We start from the raw sequence: 26,007 nt of genomic DNA on the forward strand, positions 1-26,007 counted from the left end.
AGTAATTTATAATTTTGGGAGTGGGAAACTTTCCTTCTAAATTTGCTACCTCAGATAAATCGCACACGTAGATGTTAGTAGAGGTTTAAAAATGTACTTTCATATAAATATACCTTAGTAAAAGTTTAAAAAACATACATGAATTAATATTTTATTATCACAGCCATCTCGGAAGGAGGGAGTAGCTGACTCATTGTGTTACTTTCACTGATTTTTTTTTTTTTTTTGCTTGTTTCTTCTTGCTTCGACAGAACAAAAGCCCTTGTCTTAGAACTCTTAGCAGCTGTTTGTCTTGTCAGAGGCGGGCATGAAATCATTTTATCAGCATTTGACAACTTTAAGGAGGTAGGATCTTTTGTAGTTCGCTCACACAAACCTCTCTGGAAGTCTTTGAACAGAATGATTTACCTTTTCTGTGTGTGTTTTCTTATTGGGAAATAACTGACTTCAGTTTCAGGTGTACAACATAAGGACTTGCTATTTGCATGTCTTGTGAAATGATCACCACAATAAGCCTAATTAATATCCGTGGTTGACCTTTTTAATGTCTTCTGGGGCCTCAAGGGTATAACAGTTAATTTTCTAAGACGTCACTGAGGGAGAAGTAATGAACTTAGTTTAAATATCTTAAAGGGATGCTTTAAGCTTCCTTGGGTGTCTCATTTCCAAGAAAAGTTAAAAACTATTTGCAGGATCCATTTTCCTTTGGAGAACGTGGAATTGCCAGTTTGAAAACATGTTTTGTTAAATGTCTGAGGTTTTCATTATGGTGATACTTGATTACCTTCCGTGTACATTTTAGGAACTCTTTGATCATAGTTACTTCCCCCAAATCTTTTGTATTATCATTGCTGTGCTGGACGCCACACACACACACCAAAAACCCTCTCGGTTAAATACAGACACTGATTTCAGCAGTTGGTAATCTTAATGAGGTGATCCTGTCCTAGACAAACAGTTAACCAGCAGACATGTGTGGTTGAAAATGAAAACTGAAATGACTACAAAGAAAGAATGACATGCAGATTATATGATACCAAGGATGGTGGCCCAGAGTATCAAGACATCATGACTGGAATAACCCCTCATTTCCCTGAGTGGTAGCGTGCAGGGTCACGTGGCCATGAAGAGCGCCTGTTTGCTCCCCTACCATGGGCCTAACATTTAAGGCTCCTTTGCAGTGGGGTGTTATAAAAGTCAGTAAAGGCACTTGGATCTCAGGCTTTTGTAGGGCCGTCAGCCAAGTTGTGCTTTCTCCTGGCGACCCTGTTAGGTTTCAGAAGCTTCTGGATTCGAATACAGATCTCAGAGGGTCTTCCAGACTCTCTCTCATCTTTCCTGGGAGCCTCTGGAGTAAGAACCCAGCTAGTATTTGTCAACAACCTCCTGTACGATGGGCGCCATGCCAAGTACACCCATGAAATCGTGAGAATATGTGAGACAAGTATTCATGTCTACATGTTCTGGAAGAATAAATTGAAATTCCAGATACCTGGTTGGCCCATGGCCCATAGCCAGAGAAGTGGCAGAGCGAGGACCAGGATTTGGTACTCTTGATCACCAACTCCCGTTTTAGGTGGCATTTGGGCCCAGCTGTGCATAAACCTCTTGGGGAAATACCGAATTAGATAGGACCTCAGAGCCATTTCCCCCATCCTACACCTTTCATTGGACTTACTGCACCAGTTGCTGAGGTACTAGCGAGTGACCCATGATCGCACATGTGGACTAGAAAGCTCCAAAGATGTCATCAGGCAGGAGGACCCTTTCATTTGTATTGTTTCCCTCCCTTCAGTCACTGCTTTAAGATTCTGATATGCATTTTGTTAATGCCAGCCATGGACAGAATCAAATATTGCCTTTTTACCCATTCAGTCTCAGGGATAGTGAAAAAATATCCAGGTTCTAAGAATATGAGGAATAATGGTGAATCTTAAATTCATACTTTGTCATCAAAAAAAAAAAACCACAGAGGCTTTAGAGAGAAGAAATGTATGAATGCTTGTCTGTGGATGTTTTGCATAAAACATATTAGTACATAAAATTCACATTTACAAATAAGATGTTTGGGTAGATGGGTGTGTAGGAAAGTGAAACAGCTCACAAAGCTACTCTAACTCCCAAATCTTTACCATTTGATCATATTGTCACATGTCTAATTCCTTCCACATTGGAAACACTTACTCTACCTTATCAGTGACCCTTGTTATAACATAAGCAATATCACAACAAGCATCTGATGATATTGCAGGTCAGATTATGTCCTCAAATTATAATTGTGTGCAATCAATCAGGAATCATTAAAACCAGTAATTCATGAGATGGATGTTAATCTTGTGTCCTTTTAGGTAAAACAGAATGTCTTTCTTATGCATGATCATACTTGCAGAACTGAGTTTCAGTGACCTGGTTTCAGAATTGTATACAGTTTATCTGTTTAGGACATAGTGGGTGCTTAGTTGAAAAAAAGTAATCTTACGAAATCTAATGGCTAAGTAACAGTGCAAACTAAATTAATTTTGACTTTGAATTTTTTTTTTTTTAAAGATTTTATTTATTTATTTGACAGAGAGAGATCACAAGTAGACCGAGAAGCAGGCAGAGAGAGAGAGGGAAGCAGACTCCCTGCTGAGCAGGGAGCCCGATGCGGGACTCGATCCCAGGACCCTGAGATCATGACCTGAGCCGAAGGCAGTGGCTTAACCCAGTGAGCCACCCAGGCGCCCCTGACTTTGAATTTTAAAAACTTAACTAACAAATCTGCCTTACTTCTGTTACTTCATTACTTATGAGTGATGGGGTTTAAGATCTGATTCTCCTTGGACGGGCACTGGTGTCTTAGAGAAACAATGCCACGTGGGAGAAGGGACAAGAGCGGGTTCTGTGTGTGCTCTTGGCGTGCATTGACCTCGAGGCGCGGGATCCGTGTAAACAGACCAAGCAAAGGGATTACTCTAATAGCTGTGTGAATGAGGAGAGGGCAGGAGCATGCCCCTGAGAAACCTGATTGATTCTTACAGATAGGTCAAAAGAATGTCAACCCATTTATCTGTTCAATTTTAGCGTGAAAAGGAATTACTTTATGTTGATCCTTTTTTTTTTTTTTTTAATGCCATTGTCAGTCCAGAGTGTCTTAAATTTCTTTTTCTCTTTTCCCCCATTTTATGTGAAGGATTTTTTTTTCTTATACATCATAGTGAAGAGTGTGTTCTTTAATCATTTAAGGAAAAATGTCAGTGAAATCTTCTGGGTTTAGGGAGATTTGGGAGCCAGCTGCTCCTGATAAGGAAAAGTGTACTTAGGATCTCAGATCCTTGTGCAGATAGGGTTTGGGTGAGAGTGATACGTTTTGGGCCATTCATGGCAGAGAGAAGACCATACCACATACCAGGATTCCAGCAAGTGTGGCCAACAAAGACACTTTGCCTTCAAGAAGATTGTAAAGCTTCTCATCCCTTTTAGTAAGTTGGGATTCCATTTGTCTCCTTAAGAAAGATGATGGGATCATCCTAATTTTCGCTGAGGGGACTGGTGGAGGGTGGTTGTGGAGTTCGACATTAGACAGCAGTATCTTGTCTTGCAAATAAAGTAATAGGCATTAGAGTAGCAGACTCTTTGGGCTTTGATCATTGTGAAAGCACGGCCACGCACACTGTTGCAATGTGGCACCAGATGCTAAAGGGAGGCTTAAAAACCCTGCATCTTAAGGATGTAGCGGGTTGTTTTCCTCCTCTGTTTCTTCTTCTTCTCCTTCTTCTTTTTTATTTTTTAATTTTTAAAAAAATTTTTTAGAAGATTTTATTTATTTATTTGACAGAGAGATCAAAAGTTGGCAGAGAGGCAGGCAGAGAAGCAGGCAGACAGACCCTGAGATCATGACCTGAGCCAAAGGCAGAGTCTTAACCCAACTGAGCCACCCAGGCGCCCCTTCTTCTTTTTTAAAGATTTTATTTTTATTTATTTGACAGAGAGAGACAGTGAGAGAGGGAATACAAGCAGGAGGAGTGGGAGAGGGGGAAGCAAGTTTCCCTCTGAGTAGTGAGCCTGATGCAGGGCAATTTGGGGCTCCATCCCAGGACCCCCGGCATCATGACCTGAGCTGAAGGCAGAGCCACCCAGGTGCCCCTCCCCCTCTGCTTCTTGAACCACCAAATCCCTTCTGTCCTACTTGTCTACCACTAATTAATTCAAATGTAAATTACAGGAAGATGTCTCTTCACTTTTGATAGACTTTTATGTATGATTCCTTGAATTTCTCATTATTCAGTTAGTATTCAAAATCCTAAGTTTGGTTTTCTGTGTTTTTGCCACAGATTTTGTCACATATCCTCATAATACCTGGAGGACATATTTTAGGAAAATAGGGAGCACTTCCAGTTTTATGATATCTGAGGGCAGGAAGAATATTAACCCAAGGCTTTGCTTTAGGTGGGTGTTGAGGTTGGGTCTAAGCCTGGTGTCCCTGAGGAAGCACATATGTCACATTAATATATTTGATGATAAATGAGTTCTTATACCAGGTGTGGTTTGTGACATGCCTGAAAATTTGAGTGTGGTGAGTAAAGACCAAACCATTTATTCAACCATGATGCTCCTTGAATTTTTTTCTCTTAAAGAAGTTTTTTTTTTTTTCCTAAATAAAAGGAATAACACATCTGCTTTTGGTGTTGAAACCTCTCCTCATAAAAATTTATGATCCTGAATTGAGGATCAGGGTGAGAACAAGGAGTCATCTGTTTTTTGCTTATTGGCGAATTTTGCTATGTGGAGGGACGTATTACCATTTTGCCTAAGTCAATACTTTTAGTTGTATAGCAATATATGTTTTTGAACATTTGGCCTCCCCAACAGGAAAAAAATACATTTGGAAGCAAAGTCGTTCTCTTGGTATTTGCAGTAGTTCAGTTCTTGTCTGTGAGAAGCAGAAAGCAACTCTTACAGAAGAAAGTGTTCATTGGAAAGATGTTGAGAAATGCACAGGGTTGACAAGGAGCCTAGAGAAACAGGCCTGGAAAATGAGCAGGCTTTCCTAAAATGTGGCTAGACTCTCAGGCTGTGTCCCCTTGAAGCTTAGCCACGGTAAACATGACTCGAGGTTCTGATCATGCTTTTTCTTCTCTCCCAAATGACAGGGACCATAGCTAACCATCAGCTGGGTCATCAGAGTACGTTTATGGGTTAAGGACATGAACTAGCCCCCACTTTAGAGTTAAAGACACGATTTAATCTACTTTCCCGTAAGAACTGGAGGTCTTCCACCTAGACCTTGCTCTCTTCAACTTTTCCTAGTCTTCCTCCTGTTTTTCTGTTCTGTTCTTTGGCATATCTGACAATATTCAATCCTTTGGTATAACTGCATTTAAGAAAGTGTCTGCAAGAGGTGGGTGGGGTTATGGACGTTGGGGAGGGTCTGTGCTGTGGTGAGTGCTGTGAAGTGTGGAAACCTGGCGATTCACAGACCTGTACCCCTGGGGCTAATAATACATTATATGTTAATTTAATAAAAATAAATGAATAAATAAATAAAAAGAATGTGTCTGCAAGAGTCTGGCAAAGAAATGCCCCCATATGAAATGAGAGGGGAAGAGGCTGAGGCCCGTCGGCTCTGCAGTGGAATGGCCTGCTCTGATAGTCGTGATCAAACTCTCCGAGGGCTTTGAGCTCCCTGCTCCCCGAGGCTGCTGGGCGGTGCACCTGGAATTCATCAGGATTCCAGAATGATTATAACTGTCTTCTCATCTGCTTCCACAATGACAGCATCTGGCTTTAACAAATAAGCCTGAGGCCCGAGTTCGGTTATTCAAGGCCCGCCTCCTTCCCAGGGCCGCCTTTCCATTCCAGTGTGGAGCGGCAGGGCCTTGTGGAATGAGTCACTCAAGGCCACCAGCGCTCCTTTACGCAGCGCTCTTGGCAGTAGTCATTAGTTTTTTTCGCCGTTTTCTAGAAGGCTTCCTCAGAAAGCTGATGTGGTTTAGCTACCGGGCACCCGAAAGCACTCGTGCTATCCATTATTAAGTTGATTTAAGAAAGCCTGTCAAGTTTTATTTACAGTGGGCCAAATTGGGCAGGAAGGAGAGCAGACATTTTGGTGTGCTTCCAGCGTCCTTGGAGTTTAATCCCATCTAATCTAACCTCTCAGACGTTTGAGGGTGTAGGATTATAAGTCCAGCACAAGACCCTCCAGATGACTCCTTCATTGGTAAAAATTTTCAACATGGAGGGAAGGGCACTTTTTTTTTTTTTTGGTCTCTCCCTGAACTACAAGCAATATATTTTCTCAGATCTCAGACTGTGGGAGCTACAGTTTGAGCACGTGTGTGTGTTTCACGGTGTGAGGCCAGAATTACACTAATCTGATTGCCTGAGCCTCCTCCCTGGCCAGTCTGTCTTGTCAGTGATCAAGAAGCAGAGTCCCCACAATTATTATTAATTTTTTGGACTGTTTATTAACGGTTGCAATTACTGCTTGTGTACAGTAAATGACCCCAGACATAGTCTTACTGCGCTCATGGGTTCTGTGGATCAGGAGGTCAGGACGGGCATGGCAGGGATGACAGTCCCTGTTCCCTCACACCCAGGGCCGCCTCAGCGAAGATCCCAGCCACTAGGGGCAGGAATTCATTTGGAGGCTTCTCTTCACTCAAATATCTAGCTCTGGGCAATGATGACTTAAGGGCTGAGCACAGTGGAGCCTACCAACCGGGATGCCTCCATGTAGAAGTTCACGTGGCTGGCGCCGGTCATGGTGTGAGGAGAGCTGGCTTCCAAGAGGGAGGGTGGGGAGGGGGGAGCATCCAGAGATCAGGGATTTAAAGTGATAGACGTCACAGTCTATCTCCTGAGCTAGTGTCAGAAGTCATCAATGTCATTTCTGCTGCATGCTGTTGGTTATAAGCGGGTCACCAAGGCCAACACAGATGCCCAGGGGTATCAAAGACTTCACTTCTCCATGGTGGATTGTGAGGGTGATACCACGGGAGAACGTGTCGGGTGGGAGATACTGCTGTGCTCGTTTTTGGAAAATAAAATTCACCTCCATAACTTTTTGAGAATTACCGGTATATCGCTGGTGGTTCCTATTCTGTTTTCTCTCTTGTCTTCTCTCAACCCAGTACTTCGGTTTGCCTCAGAACTGAAAGCTTTGTAAACTTCTTCACTGGCGTTAGAAAGGATGGTTGCCAGTTTTGGGGCACCTGGGTGGCTCAGTGGGTTAAGCCTCTGCCTTCAGCTCAGGTCATGATCTCAGGATCTTGGGATCGAGCCCCGCACTGGGCTCTCTGCTCAGGAGGGAGCCTGCTTCCCCCCTTCTCTCTGCCTCTCTGCCTACTTGTGATCTCTCTGTCAAATAAATAAATAAATATTAAAAAAAAAAAAAAGAAAGAAGGAAAGGATGGCTGCCACTTCTTTCAAGCCAGTTTGGGCAAACGGTATTTTGGGAGCCTTTCTAGAGGAGAAAGGAGCCGTTTATGTAAGATTTCTGAGCCACTGGTAATGAACTAGTTATTTCATTATCATCTTTGTCTTTATCATCTTGTAAGGAACTGAAGGCTGGTCTCCTGTTGGTCATTAGGGGGTGAGTCATGCTAACTTACCGGAAAAATTTTCATGAATATTTGAGTGCCCCTTTGTGTCAGAAATATTGATAAACACTGGCAATAAGAAAGTGAGCAAGACATATGGCTTTACCCTTAAGAAGGAGCATCCGAATCCGGTTACGGAAACAAATATTTTGACAGTTAAGCTATTAGGCTTTATGAAGTTAAATGTCAGATGCTTTATAAGAGAAATAACCGCTAACCAAGAGGAGGTGAAGGCAGGCACATGGGATGGGCGCTCTCGGGGAGGCTTCCTATAGGAAGGGGTGCCTGAGCTGAATTTAGGATGAGTAAGAGTTAACCAGGTATAATAGTTTCTTATTAGTGCTGTAATAAATTGTCCTAAACTTGCGGCTTATTACATATTATCCTACCGTTCTGTTGGTCGCATGCGTAAAACGAGTCTATAGAGGCATTCTCTCAAGGAATCCATTTCCTTGTCCTTTCAGTTTCTAGAAGTTGCATACCGTTCCTCCTTTCCTTGGCTCTTATGACTCTGAGCCTTTGGCCTCCTTCCTATAGTGACCATTGTGATTCTCTGGGGTCCACCGGGATAATCCAAGGATAATCTTCCCATCTCAAGATCCTTATCTTAATCATACCTGCAGAGTCCCTTTCACTTGGAAGGTAACTAGTCCCCCGTGCTAAGGATTAGGACAGAGACATCTTTGTGGAGGCGGTTCTTCGGCTCCCCACACCAGGTAAAGGTGGCCTTTTATACAAAGAAGGTGGCATCCCAGTAAAGCTTCAAGGACCCTAGTTACTGTAGTTTACTGTACTCTCCTTTCTTAAAGGGGAGGCGGGTGTGGGAAGAGACACAGGGAGGAGAGGAAGGGAGGGGCCGATGAGGAAAGACTTCATGTCTTACTCCAGAGCCTTCATATTCCAGAGACTGCCTGAAGAAGCAAGAGGCAGCGGCAGGAAATGTGTTCTCCAAACTCCTCCAAGCACTCAGTGTTTGGATCAACTCTCTCCATACAAGAATGGCAGTTACATTTCGCTGCAAGAGTCTCTTGGCAGTGAGCTTAGCATGAGGTCACTTGGAGGAGGGTGTGGCTACGGTTTGAGATTTGTTTCAGAGATTTTTGCCATTCATACTTCTCATTCCTTGGGCCTCTTCTTCTAGTGACAGTCATCTGCTCCTTCATCTGATAATATTGCCGGGACTTTGCTGGGGGCCTGAAGGAACTTAAAAAAAAAAAAGTACAAGAGGATAGTGGTTCCTGGGGACACAGGAGATGATGGTGGTGTCTGGAAGCACCTGTAGAGATGCTCTGCTTTTCAGCCGGACTCTAATTAGACCCGCCCGGCTGTCCACAGGCTGCCTGCTGTTCACACGTGAGGCAGCCTCATCCTCTGCTTCGTTCATAGCAGCCACCTTTTTAGAAAAAAAACCACGGCTTTGCTTCCTTTTATTTTTAGCCATGTAAAAGTGCTGTTTGGAAAATCTGGGCCCTTGGCCAGCTGTAAAATAGTAGGCATGTGTGTCCTCCTTGCCTATTCTGGGACGATCACAGTGAGAGATCTCAGGGGAAAAAAAAAAAACAGAGCTATCTGTCGCCTTAAGACCCCATCCATCTGCACTGGCGGCTGGCCCAGGTCCTTCGCCGTGGCCTTTCTGCTTGGGAAGGGTTCCTGGGGCAGGTGGAGGCGGTTATGGCTGTAGGGTGCGTATGGATGGTATGAAGCCCTCTGCTGTGACTGGATGAGAGAACTGGCATCGAAGCTCTGACCTCTTTGACAACATCATCAACTCCGAAAACCATTAGGATGCGGGGACGTTTCAGCTCCCGGTCAGGATTCGGTTGGCATTCATTTGGCCAGTTATTTCTGCAGGGTGAGGTTAAAGTGTTTTTCAGGATCCCCTTGATTTCTTTTTCCTGTGTGAGGGGATGCCTCCCTATTCTTTTCCTCCCTCCCTCCACCCTGACTTGTATAACAAGGAGGTTTTTGTTTTTCGTTCGTTTTTTTTTAAAGTCTGTATCTTGGGTCTTAAGTATGCTTTAGTATGCTGTATTTGTTCCAGCTGCTTTTTTATTTTTTTTAAAGATTTTATTTATTCACTTGACAGAGATCACAAGTAGGCAGAGAGGCAGGCAGAGAGAGAGAGGAGGAAGCAGGCTCCCCGCGGAGCAGAGAGCCCGATGTGGGGCTTGATCCCAGGACACTGGGATCATGACCTGAGCCGAAGGCAGAGGCTTTAACCCACTGAGCCACCCAGGCGCCCCTTCCAGCTGCTTTTTAAAGCATGTTTGTATTAAGTGAAAATAGAAAGAATTGTTTTAAAATGTCAAACCTGCTTTACATTTTTAGTGGTCGTTAAGTCCAGTGCTAAGCAATGGCTAAGTCCTAGACACAGGGCTATGTTAACCATCTTATTAACTAGGCTTCAGGATTTAAATAGAGCTCTTCAAATAATCATGAAAATGCTGTGCTAGATATGTTAACTAGGGAAAGGATAAATGACATAGATTTATGTTTTATGTATGGGTATATGGGTGGATGCATATTGTGTGTGTATTATTAATAACAGCATAAAGATACTTTTATGAATAGTAACAGACGCTAAAAAGAAACAAATGACAGGGTTTGGAGTGGCAGTGTGTGTATATTTCCATTGCAACATGCCTCACGTGGTTAAATGTCCCTATTATGCAGGGTTAGGGTTTTCCTACTAGTGGTGTTTTATGTGACAGCTCTCTCATGTCTTTTCTAAAGATGCTAATTATCTTTTGTGTAATCTCTCTTCAAAGATAAAGACACGGGGCACCTGGGTGGCTCAGTGGGTTAAAAACCTCTGCATTCGGCTCAGGTCATGATCTCAAGGTCCTGGAATCGAGCCCTGCATCGGGCTCTCTGTTTGGTGGGGAGCCTGCTTCCCCCCTCTCTCTGCCTGCCTCTCTGCCTACTCGTGATCTCTCTGTCAAATAAATAAATAAAATATTAAAAAAAAAAAGATAAAGACAAAATCAAAATTCTTTGGAACTTCTTTTTTTTTTTTTTTAAAGATTTTATTTATTTATTCGACAGAGAGAGAGATCACAAGTAGGCAGAGAGACAGAGAGGGGAGCGGAAGCAGGCTCCCTGCTGAACAGAGAGCCTGATGTGGGACTCGATCCCAGGACTCTGGGATCATGACCTGAGCTGAAGGCAGAGGCTTAACCCGCTGAGCCACCCAGGTGCCCCTTTTTTGGAACTTCTAGAGAGTTTTTGGGTAAATATGCTTCTTACCATGGGGAAAAAAAAATCATTATAAGAACAAGAGTTTGACAGAAAATAAAAAAACATGATTTTTGTCCCACAAAAGTTTCTGTTGCATTGAGAAATACAGGGTTGACTTTAATAGGTAGTTGGGTAAGGACTAAATGTATGCTAAGGTAAACAATAAGAGGACAGTAATTCAGAACGTTAAGAATGATGCTTATATTCTTTAAATTCCCTATTATAACTTAAACTGGTTTTAGGTTTTATTGCCAGTGAATATGCTTACTGATTTCATTTGAAATTTAAATACTTGTAAAACTTAAGCACATTAAAACAGTTTATCTGGGCTCCGTAGTCAGTACATAAGGGGTTTGTTTGGTTGGTTTCCTTTAAGCTAACAAACAGTCGTCTTCAGAAAGAAAACACGAGCAAAATTCTATAAACATTAGTCAGTAGATTATATCGTGTGTACAAAAAAGGCATGTATAAATACAGACATGGAGAGACTACCCTCTATTGTTTGCTGAGTGCCAATAGGCTGCTATAAATTTCTTTAATTCTAAGATCCACACTATGAAGTAGGAATAAAGAAAAAGGGGGTTTTAGAGTAGGTAGGCCCTGGCATACTTTAGTAAATGGCAGCCGTGGGATTTTTACCCAGAGCCATTGAGCAGAAGGCTCATAGTCAACCTTCTATAACATGTTGTCACATACCAAATGCTTTCTGCATGTGTTCCTGCAACGCCCTCAGCTTTCTACTACAAAGCCAACCTAACTGGAACAGTTACAGATTGGATAGGTTATTGGAGTGTTTTTAGTGACTAGTAAAATTCAGGACAAACTGGACTATTTGTAGGGGCCTGAAAAGAGAGGATGGGTCTTGAGCAGGATTATAAAGGAGGCAGACATTTATTTGGTGGGTGGAAGGCGTTCTGGGAACAGAAGGAGAGAATGGCATGAGGTCCGTTCTGGAGTAGGGTAAGTCGGGATAAATGTACTGCGTGGCAAGGGAACATGTCTGGCCGGGGTCCATGATCCAGAAGAAAGCATAGCAGGGTGCAGGCATGATTAAGAATCTGAGGAGGTAACCGTGGAGAGATTTGAAGTCTGTGGTAGAATCTCAACTGGAAGATAAAGTAGCAGGGAAAAGAAAAAGGGGATGAGAAGCAACTAAAGTTACAAAGCACTGTACAGTTTAAAAGATGGTTTTACATATGTTCTATACGATTCTGTGGAAATCTGTGGAAGATAATTTCATGGAATTCTTTTTTTTTTTTAAAGATTTTATTTATTTATTTGACAGAGAGAGATCATAAGTAGGCAGAGAGGCAGGCAGAGGGAGAGGAGGAAACAGGCTCCCCGCTGAGCAGAGAGCCCAGTGCGGGGCTCGATCCCGGGACCCTGGGATCATGACCTGAGCCCAAGGCAGAGGCTTAACCCACTGAGTCACCCAGGCGCCCCTATGGAATTCTGATAAATCTTCAAGAGTGTGCATGAAGTACCTGACAGGGGAGATGCTGGAGTTTCGAAAGTAGGTGGTTCAGGTGGTAAGTCACTGGGTCCCGGACCAAGCTTGTGGTCATGACAATGGAGGTAAAGCCTCAAAAGGCAGCAGGAGACAGGATAATGCAGTGAATTTGGGGATGGATATAAGAGGAGAATAAAATCTATTCAAGTGATATACATTTAATTAAGAAAGTAGTGCAGCCACAATAAACAGGAATGTGGGTTTTTTCTTTTTTCCTTCTTTCTAGTGAAGAAGCTAAGCTTTGTTTTTATTAAATTCATTCTCTTTGTGATGGTTAAATGTCTGTTAGATTCTTAGTTCTGAACTAAAGATGATGAATGAGAGAAAAGGTAAACAGGTATTGGGGAGTGTGGTGTGTGTGTGTGTGTGTGTGTGTGTAATCCAAATAGAGAAGGGGATTGTAACTAAGGAGATGAACTCCACATGGTGCTAGCCTAGAGGAGTAAGGAGGCCAGGCTAGAATGGTCTGGAAAGATGCTCCGACCAACACAGAGGATGGAGGACAGTCAAGAGGGTGAGAATATACTGGGTCGGTCTGGTGTCTTATGGTGTAAGTTCCTGATTTAGGTGATAAGTTACTCACATGGTCTCTGTCCCCCTTCAAATTCTACATTTTCATATTTCTATATAAAATTTGGTCTCTACATTCTTATGTATGTAATACATATTATGCATATATGTTCAGGTGTTTCCATCTGAGAAAGGTTAAGTGCTTCTTGTACTGAAGATAGGAAAACAAGTTACCCAGATAATCACATGATGGGTACAAACATTTACAAACACGAACAAAACATAACCTGTCCAAGGGCAGTTGGTAGGATAGACACAAACTTACAAAAAAGATGGAGCTCTGTGATTTTAGACCACATTGTGACGTTAGTCCGTTGTTCCCTTTACAACCGCCTGGCAATGGCTGCATCATTTTCCAAACCCAAGTGTCATTTAAAAAAAATCCGCACTGTGTCAAAGGAGCTTGCTGCTTCTCTAACCAGAAAGTAAGCTGGGTGTGCTGGGGGCCACGTTGGTACCTGCTGCTTGTAAGGGCCTGTCTGGGAAAGCATCACCGGCTCGAGCCGTGTTTGAGAGTCTACGCTTCTGAGTCATGATTTAGGCTTTTCATTTCCCAGCTCCTCCGTCGTACTCGGACTCCATCTCCTCGTTGTAGTGTAGCGGCCATTCTTTATTCCTTTCGCCTAGTGGTGCATGTGGCCCTTGCCCAGGTCTTTCGTTCCTCAGAGCCATCTGCCAAGGATATGTAGTCATGCTTGGTTTTCATTCATAGCAATCAACTGACACACACTCAGTAGAAGAAAGTGGCCCAGCGGTTCCTGATGATGATCCAGCAATCACTGTCAGTCACCCTTCATGGCGAAGTTGAGCTCTCTGACGGAGTTTTCCCCCTCAGGCCTGCGTCACTGGAGAGTGGAGATGGCCAATTACAGTAACATGAGCTATAGCTCTGTTTTGTTTCAGCAGTTTGGTTTTGGCTGTGGAAAATGAGGGTTCCTTCCCCCACCAGTAAATGTACCAGCAACACACGTGGTATCCCGGATTTACTGGTATACCGCTAAGAACAGCACTGAATTTTCCATTTTGAAGTATTTTCCAGGAATAGACGTAAGGTTAGGAAGTAGCGTATTCCATGTGGTAGTTGTCCAGGACATGTTTAGTGCATTGTTAAGATAATCCTCTTTTTGTTCCTTGTGTGTTCTTGGTTGTTTGATATTTTAGCGTGTTATGAGTTCTAGGGCAAATCTCTTTACTTGGGTAGATTCACTGAGTATGACTGTCCCTGAACTTTGGGGAATGCCTGTCCTATACGCATGTGGGAGAAATCTGTTTCTTTATCTCTCTCCTGTTCTTGCTCGGAATCCAACATTCATTTGGCTTTGGGAGAAGAATATCTAGCCTTGTAATGAGCCTCCATGTGACAGAGGAAATCACATCCCAGAGACAACAGAGAATGGTCAGGGATCCACGGCTGTCTAACCTGGTGAATGCCAGGGATTGTACCTGTCCCTGCATAACATAATTGAAGGGACATCTGGGTTTTTTTGGTCTTTGTTTTTTATTAATCTTCATGTTTTTCCTACCTTGTAAACTGATGGTGGGTTTCCAGGGAGACCTGCCCTGTCCAAATGATGTGACTTCATCTTCATAGAGTGATGGCAGATGTAGTTGTTCTTTGTGTGGTGTGACCTACTCCCTGACAGTCTTGGAAGACCTTTTCCTATTAGAAATCCATTTATTTGCTTCTGCAAGTTTTGGGTTTTGAGAATTCATCATCTTTATAGAAATAAAAAAGCTATTCTCTAGTAGTATAATCTACTACTTCTTAAATTTTTGGTCTCAAGACCCCTTTTTACATTCTTAAAAATTATGAAGAATTCCCCCACCAATTTTTTGTTTATGAGGGTTATGGATTGATATTTACCCCGTTAGAAATGACAGCAAAATTTTGATACTTACTTCATTAAAAATAACATAATAGACTCATTACACGTTAGTGTTAACTTTTTCTGTAAAAAAACATTTCTCAAAACTTAAGGTCAGGGGCGCCTGGGTGGCTCAATGGGTTAAAGCCTCTGTTTTCAGCTCAGGTCATGGTGCCAGGGTCCTGGGATCGAGCCCCACATTGGGTTCTTTGCTCAGCAGGGAGCCTGCTCCCCCCACCCCTGCCTGCCTCTCTGCCTACTTGTGATCTCTGTCTGTCAAATAAATAAATAAAATCTTTAAAAAGAAAAAGAAAAACACCTTAAAATCAGTGACAGTAGTGGCTGTTTTAGTCATCTTGGGCTCCCATAACAAAATGCCGTATACGGAATGGCTTAAACAACAGAAATTTATTTCCTCACAGTTAAGGAGGCTGAAAAGTCCCCATGCTGGCATGGTTGGGCTCTGGTGGAGTCCCTGTCTGGCTTGCAGATGGCAGCTTTCTTGCTGTATCCTCAGATGGTCTTTCCTAAGGGTGTATGTGTGTATATGTGTGTATGTGTGTATATGTGTGTGTAGAGGTCTTGCCTTCTCTTCTAAGGCCATCAATGTCATTGGATTAGGGGTTCACCCTTATGACCTCATTTAACCCTACTAACCTCCTAAAAACCCCGTTTCCAAATACAGTTGAATTGAGGGTAAGGCTTTGATATATGAATGTTGTGGTGACACATTTCCGTCCATAATAGTGGCATTATTTTACATTTTTATGCATCTTTTAGAGTCTAGCTTAATAGAAGGTAGTTAGTTGTATGCTCATATCTGCTTCTGCATTCAGTCACTTGTGTTTTTTTGATTGACGTTGTTGAAGAAAACAAATACACAGATGGAGAAAAAACTATTTTAATAGCGTATTTAGGTAACAGCGGATATTCTTTTTTGAAACTACACAAACACTGGACAGGTAGTAGCTTATGAGTTAGTTGCAGAGTAGAACCAGAAACTGTATTAATGAACTTCTGATACTCTGTTAGTTTAAAATTTATTTGTCTGTCTTGTACCTTGAGTGAATGCATAGTTGTGTAACAATATATGGTAGCTAGTTGGAAAATATCAATTCACTGAATTATCTGGATCTTCTAAATATTGACACATTTCATCATGCAGTATTTTCTAAAAATCACATTATCACCACCAATTTCATTAGAAAAATCTTTAAATATTGGAAAAGCTGTCAAACTCACAGTAAATCTAAGTTTTCCAAAATTCTCATTTTTGCTTGAAAGCTCAATTTTTATCATTGGAAACAAATATTGTCAGTTTCCCTTCATCCATTTTCAAGAAAATTACTGCCAAGTTTTTAAGTCTGAATAACTGGTTTGTTAGTTATTCTTTCAAATAAGGACGAAAAAAGATGGCTAGGTCAGCTTGCAAGTAGAATAATCCTAGAAGTGCTTTTTCTCAAGACACTTGTTTTTTAATAAGTAGCAGAAGTGCTTTATGCAGGCTTCTCATTTCATCGTAGAGAATATAGAAAGGGTGTATATTCATTGGTCAAGATTGAATAAAATTAATACTTTTTACTGCATCAAGGTTTTTTTTGAAGTTTTTAATTGTAATTTCAGTATAGTTAACACGGAGTGTTATAATAGTTTCAGGTGTACAGTACAGTGATAGAGCAATTCCTTACATTATCTGTGCTCATCACAGTACATACACTTTTAATCCCCATCCCCTAATTCACCCATCTCTCTATCCACCTCCCCTCTGGTAACCATCAGTGTGTTCTCTATAGTTAAATCTCTTTCTTGGTTTCTCTCTTTTTTTCCTCTGTTTTGTTTCTTAAATTCTACATTATGAGTGAAATCACATGGTATTTGTTGCTCTCTAGCTGACTTCTTTTGCTTAGCATAATACTCTTTAGTTCTATCTGTGTTGTTGCAGATGGCAAGATTTCATTCTTTTTTATGGCCGAATAATAATCCATTGTGCGTGTACACACACACACACACACACACACCCCTACATCTTCTTCATCCATCTATGGATGGATACCCGGACTGCTTCCACAATTTGGCTATTGTAAATAATGCTGCAATAAACATGGGGGTGCATGTATCTCTTGAATTAGTGTTTTTGTATTTTTTGGGTAAATACCCAGTAGTGCAATTGCTGGGTCATAGGGTAGTTCTATTTTCAACTTTTTGAGGAACCTCCACACTGTTTTCCACAGTGGGTGCGCCAGTTTGCATTCCCGTCAGCAGTGCACAAGGGTTCCTTTTTTCCCACATCCTTGCCAATACTTGTTGTTTCTTCTGTTTTTGATTTTCTCTATTCTGACAGGTGTGAGATGATATCTTCTTGTGGTTTTGATTTGCCTTTTCCTGTGGTTTTGATTTGCCTTTCCCTGATGATGAGTGATGTTGAGTGTCTTCTCATGTATCTGTTGGCCATCTGGATTTCTTCTTTGAAGAAATGTCTGTTCATATCTTCTGCCCATTTTTAATAGGATTATGTGTTTTTTTGGCTCTTGAGTTGTATCAGTTTATATATATATATGTTAATATATATAAACATAAATAAATATATATATTTAGATATATAAAAATATATATATTTTAAATTCAGTCATGTTTTCTTTTCTTTTTTTTTTTTTTAAAGATTTTATTTATTTATTTGACAGAGAGAGAGTTCACAAGTAGGCAGAGAGGCAGGGAGAGGGGGAAGCAGGCTCCCTGCTGAGCAGAGAGCCCGATGTGGGGCTCGATCCCAGGACCCTGAGATCATGACCTGAGCTGAAGGCAGATGCTTAACCCACTGAGCCACCCAGGCACCCCTTTATATATTTGAATACCAAGTCTTTATGAGCTATGCCCTTTCATCAAGGGTATTCTTAAGTGAAACTGGCCTTTTTTTTTTTTTTTTTTGAACTGAGACTCTCTTGAGTACACTGATTTCTGGAATACTTGGTGCCACTGCCTTGAGTCATGCCAAGGCAGCAGTGGTTTTCTTCACCTGCTATTGCTTTTGTACTACCAGTGCAAATGTCTACTCAGTGAAAAAGGCAAGTAACACCTTAGTGTCATTATAAAAATAGTTTTGACCTTACAGATGCTGTGAAAGAGGCTCAGAGACCCTTGGTGTTCAAGAACCATGTTTAAAGATCTGCTTCCCAAATGCACGGTCAGCTGTCTTGTTGGGCTGGGTGGAAGTGGTTCCAGGTCGCTGAGAGTGAGGTCTTCCTGATGAAGACCCAAGACTGGGGTAGAGCACAGAAGAAAGAGAAGATGTGGAATGAGAGGAGGACAGAGCTGTGGACAAACCTCAGGCCTTTGCCTGTTTGTGGACTGAGGCTTTGATCTAGCCAATGAAGAGTTCTTGTCTTCAAGGGCTCTAAATTCATAGCATATCTTTGCTAGATTTAAACTGACTTGTGATTCAGGCATGAAGAGAGCATGGATTGACCTCTGTCTCCTGAGCAGAGCTCAGGATCTGTGGTGAAAATGCCACGGGATTTTAAACAACTCCTGCCATGTGTTGTTGTTACAAGACAGTGAACATATGATGACCACTAGAAGTGTATCACCGTGTCCCCTCCCTTGTGTGGCTTGACCAAACTGGGTATGCTCAAAGGATGAATCTATGAGAAGTGAATGAAATACAGTGTTAGGCCTTCTGCTTTGGAGGGGTCTGATGCGTAAGTCATCCCAGAAATGACTGAGGGCCTTATCTCCTCACTTAGTCCTCAGAAAGTCGTCTTGCACTGCAATGTATTTTGGTCTTCCTCCTTTAGGAACAGAAGCCTTGAAAGAATCCGTATGAGTTCTTACTGATGACCAAGAGATGTGTCTTGTATTAAAGCCAGAAAAAGTCAAGTCAGACATTGGGAATATTTCCGAAAGATGTCATTTATGAAGAATTATATTGTGGAGCCTTACTGTTGTGCATTTAGTGAAGGTCATCTTTTTTTAGGGGAGTGATTAAAAATGCATTTCTCATTTAAGGTGTGGTGTTTCAACACGTTATTCTTTGGGGGTTTTGCCAGCCCTTTGCTTCTATGTCAGGATTCTTTACTCAGTACAGCAAAATACATACATGAAAAGTAAGAGTCATCTGGCTGTTCCGTGTGGTTGATGCCAAAACATCTGGATGTTTGGAAACATCTGGAAAAGCAACTGAAGTTTTCACCAGGGTGATCAGCATGATGTGGATGAAACCCCTGGCTCATAATCACATTATTTACCAGTTCAGCATCGATAGAAGTGTTCTATTAACTCATGAAGAAGGAGGGTTGAATAGTTCTTAGAATACATTCAGTTGTTTAGCTTTCAGTCATTTTCAGCGACGTGAGAGAGATAAGGCCATTGAGTTTCAGAATGCTTCAATTCAGCGAACATTTCCGCCCTTAAATCCCTGGACACATGAGAGCCAACAGTAGGTCCGAGTGGTCTGCTTCTGTCCCAGCAGCCACTGGGGAGCCAGGGGATGAAACGTCTGGTTCCTGTAGGAGAATGAGCGCCCAGACCCCTGCGAGCACATGATGCCCCAGCAGAGTGGCTTTGTCTTCTTTTGGTCAGGGCATCATGGCGTCAGACAGTCCTCAGGCTGCTGGTGCTCCCAGTGGAAGGTAAAGAAATGCTCTTCACCTAGAACTAACTATGAAATAGCTGTTTACTTCATGCGGCCCTGAGAAAGAAAACGGAACTTTTGTTCCCGGGCAGCCCCCGGAGAAGGGCCGTCTAATCAGTCATAATAGACTGTGCCTCTAGAAAACGGTGCCTTCCTGCAGGGAGCCCTGCGGATCACAGGGGCCTATTGTGAGAAGAGAAAAAGAAAGTATTGAAGCAGGCACCCGGCAACAGGGCAAGGAGGAAACACTTAAGCGAGGGGCCTTTAATTTTTATATAACTAACCCAGAAGCATATTTTATAGCCACCTCATAAGAGTCAGGCTTCAGTCTGGCTGCAGACTTTGTGTGGTGCCCTGGGAGCCATTGCTGGGGAAGCCAAAGACAGTCATTGACCTTGAAGGGGGACGGAGAGGTGGCTGAAGGCCGGCCGTCTGTTGTTCATTTCAACATCTGGCTAGCAAGGAGACTCTTTATTACAGGCTTTTGTAAAACCATCTTTCCTCCACCAGGAGCCGGGAGGGAAATCATCCCCTCACCCCTGCTCACCCTCAGAGACACTGTAAACCACTGCCTCTGTTAAATCCAGGCCCCAGATGTAGCCGCATGGCTCGGGACACTGTTCAGAAATGTCTTTGACAGATGTTGGAGAACGGAGTGGAGTTGTTTTTTTGGAGGAGCTATGCTCTCGCTTCAGTTCTCCCTGAAGTGGAAATGTCTCCCGCTTGTCCCAGGTGTGGCCTGTTTTCATCTGGGCAGAGAAGGTCAGATGGGTTTTGTAAGCACGGGGGAGCCAGACTCCAGGAGAGCATGCTTGGGCCCTTACGTGCGGGTCCCTGGGCTTGCTGTGGCTGAGGGCATCTCTCTCCGTTTGGTTTGTGTCAAGTTACCAGGCTGGTCAGTTTGGGAATATCTGGTTATATTACCATGCCTACGTTAGAATTTTAGAACTTTAAGTATCAAGTGAGGGTTTTTTGTTTTTTTTTTTCCCCAAACTTCAATGAAACTTCAATGAAACTTTTTTCAATGAAATTTTACCAGGCAACTCAGTAAAACAGTTGGGTAAATGAGGACAGAAGTCCCAGGATCCTTTCTTATTTGTGTTTTTCCTTCCCCTCCCAAGCTCCCCACCTTTGGAGCCTCCTCCTCCCCTTCTTCTGTAATGCTTATGGCTTCCTAAAAGAAGCCTTGAAAACAAGCAGTATAACCTGAGGCTCTTTTTTTTTTAACCTTTTTTTTTTTTTAAGTGTTCCAAGATTGTTTATGCACCACACCCAGTGCTCCATGCTATACATGCCCTCCACAATACCCACCACCAGGCTCACCCAACCCCCACCCAACCCTCCCCTCCAAAACCTTCAGTTTGTTTCTCAGAGTCCATAGTCTCTCAGGGTTCTTCTCCCCCTCCCATTTCCCCCAACTCACTTCTCCTCTCCTTCTCCCAATGTCCTCCATGTCATTCCTTATGTTCCACAAGTAAGTGAGACCATATGATAATTGATTCTCTCTGCTTAACTTATTTCACTCAGCATAATCTCCTCCTGTCCCATCCATGTTGATAGAAAAGTTGGGTATTCATCCTTTCTGATGGAGGCATAATACTCCACAGTATATATGGACCACATCATCTTTATTCCATTCATCTGTTGAAGGTCAGCTTGGCTCTTTCCACAGTTTGGCGACTGTGGCCATTGCTGCTATGAATATTGGGGTACACATGGCCCTTCTTTTCACTACATCTGTATCTTTGGGGTCAATACCCAGTAGTGCAATTGCAGGGTCATGGGGTAGCTCTATTTTTAATTTCTTAAGGAATCTCCACACTGTTTTCCAAAGCGGTTGCACCAACTTGCATTCCCACCCACAGTGTAAGAGGGTTCTCCTTTCTCCACATCCTCTCTTACATTTGTTGTTTACTGTCTTGTTAATTATGGCCATTCTGATTGGTGTAAGGTGATAACTTAAGGCTCTTAAACTAATGAATGTGAAAACTCAAGTCCGGAGATCCCAGAGACAACCATGTCATCCAGGCTAACAGCAGGGTAGTGGCAGGGCTATGACCTATAAGGTGGGTTTTCTGGTCCCGTTTGGTCTTATTTCTGCCCTTATACCCCTTCACCCCCATCAGTGTTAGAGCTGCAAGACGCAAAGAGGTGTGGATGTCAGGCAGGACCTCAGGGGTGGGTGGGTGTTTAGTAAAGTGAAATCTGTGGTCCAGGATCCCAGCCTGAGGCCTGTTGCTTTAGACGGTCAGTCAGGGCCAGTGTGTTTATTCACATGACATTAATTTATAAATGAAGATATCTCTGAAGTTTCCTGCGGAGTACATGGCTTTCCAGAGCATATATACTTTTATTTTCTGGCAGCCCTAGGCTGTTAGTCGTGGAAGCCTAATTCCTGTCAGTGTTCCATGCCCAAAAGCCTCCTCGACAGTCTACACTGCTTGGCCTTTCTGTGGCTGCTATTTCTTAAATTTGCTCCATACCCCACCTACTTCAGTGGCTCCTTGGCACTGATGGAGGAACTGGGTGTTAAAGCTAGTGGGGGGGATGGGAATCAATACCACTGATGATGTGAAAGGCAAGAAATGACCTATCTCAGTTGCCACGGAACAGTTTTTTTTACTTGAAAGTTTTCCGATCATGTATTGTCTGGCCTTCATTGGCAGAGGGAAGTTATATGCAGGAACATATAACAGTCAGCAACACATACAAGCAGATACACTCCTGGCTTTTATATATGTTTTGATGAAGTCCTTGAGGGCGTCCCCCTGAAGGCCCGTCAGTGTGTGGATTCTGAGCATAACTGAGCAGCGGTGTCTTGTTCCTTTCATCCTCACCATTTTCTGAAGCCAGGTCAGCTTCAAAGGGGAGAAGAGACACGTTCAGCCGTGACTGTTCTGCTTGAACCAGTGTGTGGGGTGGTCCAGATGCGAGCGGTATGAGCGGAGACCGCTTTCCTTTGATGCCGAACACAACTTTACGGGCCTCCCCCGGACATATCTCCTCATTTCCTGTGGGATTACAGTATATGCTTGTTTAAAGATTGCTAAAGTAATGTAGAAACAAATGTGAATTTGGTTGGCATGCTTCCTTTTCTTCAGCAGAAATAAAGGTGGGGGGGGGGGTCGCTGGCCTCTGGAGTCCCTGCTGTTCCTGTGGAACAGTATCAGAAAATGCGGCCCTGAACTTGTTAGTTGAGATCGGCAGCAGAGCTGCGCACTGAAACCTTTACCGAGAGGGACATGGTAGAGCTGACGGGGGAGGCCCTTCTGGTTCTCACAGTGGGTGAGGGGAGCGGTCAGCCAGATCATCTGTTCAGAGTCTCCCAAAACTGCCATTGCCCTTGGCAACATGTCATCTTGTGCATTTGGATTCTTCTCACCAAGTGCATCACCCCTGTAAATTGGAAGATATTGAAGTATTATTTTTAACTATTAAGGGTATTTCTCTGTTTCTTAACACAGATGTTCTTAGCAGGGATTTGTCTGTTGACAGGTTCCCCTCTAAAGAAATGCATATATTCAAAGCTTTTCTTAATGTCCATTTCAGTCCTGTCTGTCAGGGTGGTATGTGATGTTTGGGATCTTTACCCAGCTTGAAATTAATCTAATACTGCTTGTTCTAGATTTGATGCTTTCTTTCTTTCTTTCTTTTTTTTAATAGGCTGCGAATAGTTGGTTTTCTTGCTGCCCACAAGTGCTTTCCTCTGCCATATAAGTTGCCTTTTTTCTAATGCCTTGCACACAACCTCTGATTATTTGGGAGTTCCCTTATTATTGATTGTACCTCTGCAGGGTGGTGGGTTCATCCCTGCTGCGTTCCCTTGACACTCAGTTCTGGTAACTGGAGACTTAATGATCTAGTTATCTGGTTTATAATTGGTAGTCAGAAAGGCTGGGGTTGAGTCTGCTAGTCTATATTATTTAAGCTATGGTTTAGCAGCCACGCGTACTTGTTAAAACACAGATTCCTAGTTCCATTGTGGGGATTCTACACACTCACTCACTGTGTCCTGATTTAGACTCCAGGAATCTGCCATTTGTAGAAGTTTATGGAAGATTCTGGTGCAAGCACATCAAGTATGCGCCCAGTGTAATGACCGTGGTTTTTAACAGTAACATTTTTCATCTCTGCCAGTGTCTCAGATAATTCTGGAATGCTTCAAGTGATCGTCTTGGGTCTATCTGCACATGCTCGGCTGTGCTGGAGAAGGAACGTCAGCCGGGCTGGCTGCTGGAGACCTGGCTCTGGCTTCTCTACTGACCTTTCATCAAGTTACAGTTGTTTGCTCTGTCTAGGTTTCCGTCTCATTCATAAATCGAGGGCACCAGGTACCTAACAGATTCTTGACATTCTTTCATTTGAAGGGTTCTGCCCGCTTCCGAGTTGTACTTCTCATCACTGTTCGTTGATGGCTCCTGCTTCTTCTAGTTCTATGGGTGCCTGGTGGCTCAGCGGAACTTTAATCACCGTTTCGGGTAGCTGCTGGCTGTTCGCAGACCCAGGGCAGCTTCTATTCCTTTCTCCTGCCCCTACCAACCTCCCAGGACAGGTGGATGTAAACCGTTCCCCTGGGAAACAACTGCTTATGTTGGGGCTTCTCTTAAAATTCAGGTTGTAATTTTGACCCTTTCCATTTCCAGCCTGGCAGTTTTCACCCACTGGGCTCTTGTTGCCGGCTAGGGACTTTTGTGACTCTGGCAGAAGATGTGGCTGCTGTCGTGCTCTAGGGAACCATGCTTGGAATGCCTCACCTCTGTGCCCCCCAACAAATCTTTTGCTTCCAGAAACCTGCCGCCTCTTCTCCAAGAAGGGCTGTGGAGTTGCTTCAGAATGGTCTGGGTTGCCTTTAAAATTGTGCATGTGTGTGTCACCCAGCCCTGCCTGGTCCTCTTGAATCCAGCACTCTTGGGTGGGTTTGGACATGTGTGTTTTTTGAAGACTTGACTTTAAATGCTCCCTTTGGAGCCACCTTCTCTTCCTCTGGGCTGAGTTTTTACTGTAATTATTTTTTGTTAAGGGAGGTGTAAATAAGTGGGGGGTTGTCATCAGAATACAGTAAAGTGTGATCTGTGTCTGTTGAGAAAATTAAGCTGCTTCAAGACCTCGGTGACCCTCTGAGACTGAAGGCTTAACACAGCACACAGTTGAGGCGCAGGAACCATTGCTAAAGCCATAATCCTGGTGCCGGTCTGCTCTTCTTTCATCAGTGTGTCAGAGTGGGAAAGTCGTTCTTCCTTTCCTTAAAGTGTATTTTCACGTGATTACTCATTTGTCCTTTTTTCAGTGTAATTCAACAAAGATTATCGGGAACTTACAACATGGTAAGCATTGTTCTAGATGCTGAAGATAAGAGTAGTGAACAAAAAAGACAAAATTGCCGTCTTCTTGAATCTTTCTCTTTATATATGTGTGTATATATATGTGGGATTTAACATAATGGAACTAAATGGCTGCTGTATAGCACTATGAAATGTCATTTTAGGGAAATTCTTCAGGACCATCCTTTGTATTGCTAAGGTGACAAATTGAATTGGAAAATTGAGTCAAGCATGTGAAACCCAGATTAAATTCAAAATATTAAGACCAGAGACTGTGTCTTATTCACATTATACGTAGTTCATGGGTATTGAGGTACATATTTTCTGAAGGCAAAAAGAATAATCCAGTGGGTTCCAAAAAAAGGTAGCCAAGGTCACTGGCAGAATTAAAGTTTATCCTTGGATTTTGGGACTAAGTCTCCAAAGAGTTCTTCTTTGTTACAAATCTTCCTTTGACTCTGTGTTTTTAACTCCTGCGTAGACCAAGATACTTTGGGGGTCCTGGAGTTTACAGGACCTCTTTAACCTGTTGAGTGAAAGCATTAATTTGAGGTGAATGTTTCAGGTCTAAGGGGTGCTACTTCATAAATTACTACAAACTTCTGTACTTTCCTTGAATGGATTAATATAGCTTCCCAAGTGTCTCCTCTAATAGTAGGTACTTTACTTTATGGTGTCTACCTCTTTGTTGTGGTTTATGCACTAAAATTATTTGATTTAGATATAATAGGAATGTTTTCAATCTGCTTTCAAGGAATTTAAATGCTACATTGAATAAATGTAAAATCTTTCACATAAAAATCTTTAAAAATCTTTTAGCATGCCTGTTTTAAAAGTGCTTTTGTAAAAAGGAAAACGAGGTATGGGGGGGAAGGGGCTGTTTTTGTTTTTGTTTTTTTAAACCATAACATCTTGGGATTCAGAGTGTGGGCTAAAAAGATGGACTGCAAAGATAACCAATAAAAGAAAAACACATTCGATAGAGATTTCAGGATATCAAGGGAACATTTAAAAGAAACCAAGGGCCTGGCTCAAGTTGGTACTTATGAGTTAACTGACTTAGAAGAGAAGTAAATAGTGTATGAGCAAGGCAATAAAAAGATATTCTGGAAATAATTATTAATGCTAAAGTTCCTGCATCTCATTTTAGAATGCCTATGTTTGGAATTTCAAATGCATGATGAAAATGTGTATTTCAGGTTTGTGGAGAAAAACAGCGCTTTGAGAAGTTGATGGAACATTTCAGGAATGAAGACAATAACATAGATTTTATGGTGAGTTATTCCAGTACTACGTT

At 42.6% G+C, this 26,007-nt stretch overlaps 1 protein-coding gene across 16 annotated transcripts in view; it reads left to right on the forward strand.

The window, feature by feature from the left end:
* FMNL2 (formin like 2) overlaps window positions 1-26,007 on the forward strand; it is a 317,058-nt gene that overhangs the window by 256,019 nt on the left and 35,032 nt on the right. For all 16 annotated transcript variants that reach the window (XM_032857808.1, XM_032857815.1, XM_032857811.1 and 13 more), the window contains 2 exons: window positions 252-345; window positions 25,910-25,984. In XM_032857808.1, coding sequence (XP_032713699.1) covers window positions 252-345; window positions 25,910-25,984 — 169 coding nt within the window. The remainder of the gene's footprint in view (window positions 1-251; window positions 346-25,909; window positions 25,985-26,007) is intronic.

The sequence above is a fragment of the Lontra canadensis genome, unplaced genomic scaffold (genome assembly GCF_010015895.1).
Source record: "Lontra canadensis isolate GAN:19392208 unplaced genomic scaffold, GSC_riverotter_1.0 scaffold13, whole genome shotgun sequence".
Lineage (NCBI taxonomy): Eukaryota > Metazoa > Chordata > Mammalia > Carnivora > Mustelidae > Lontra > Lontra canadensis.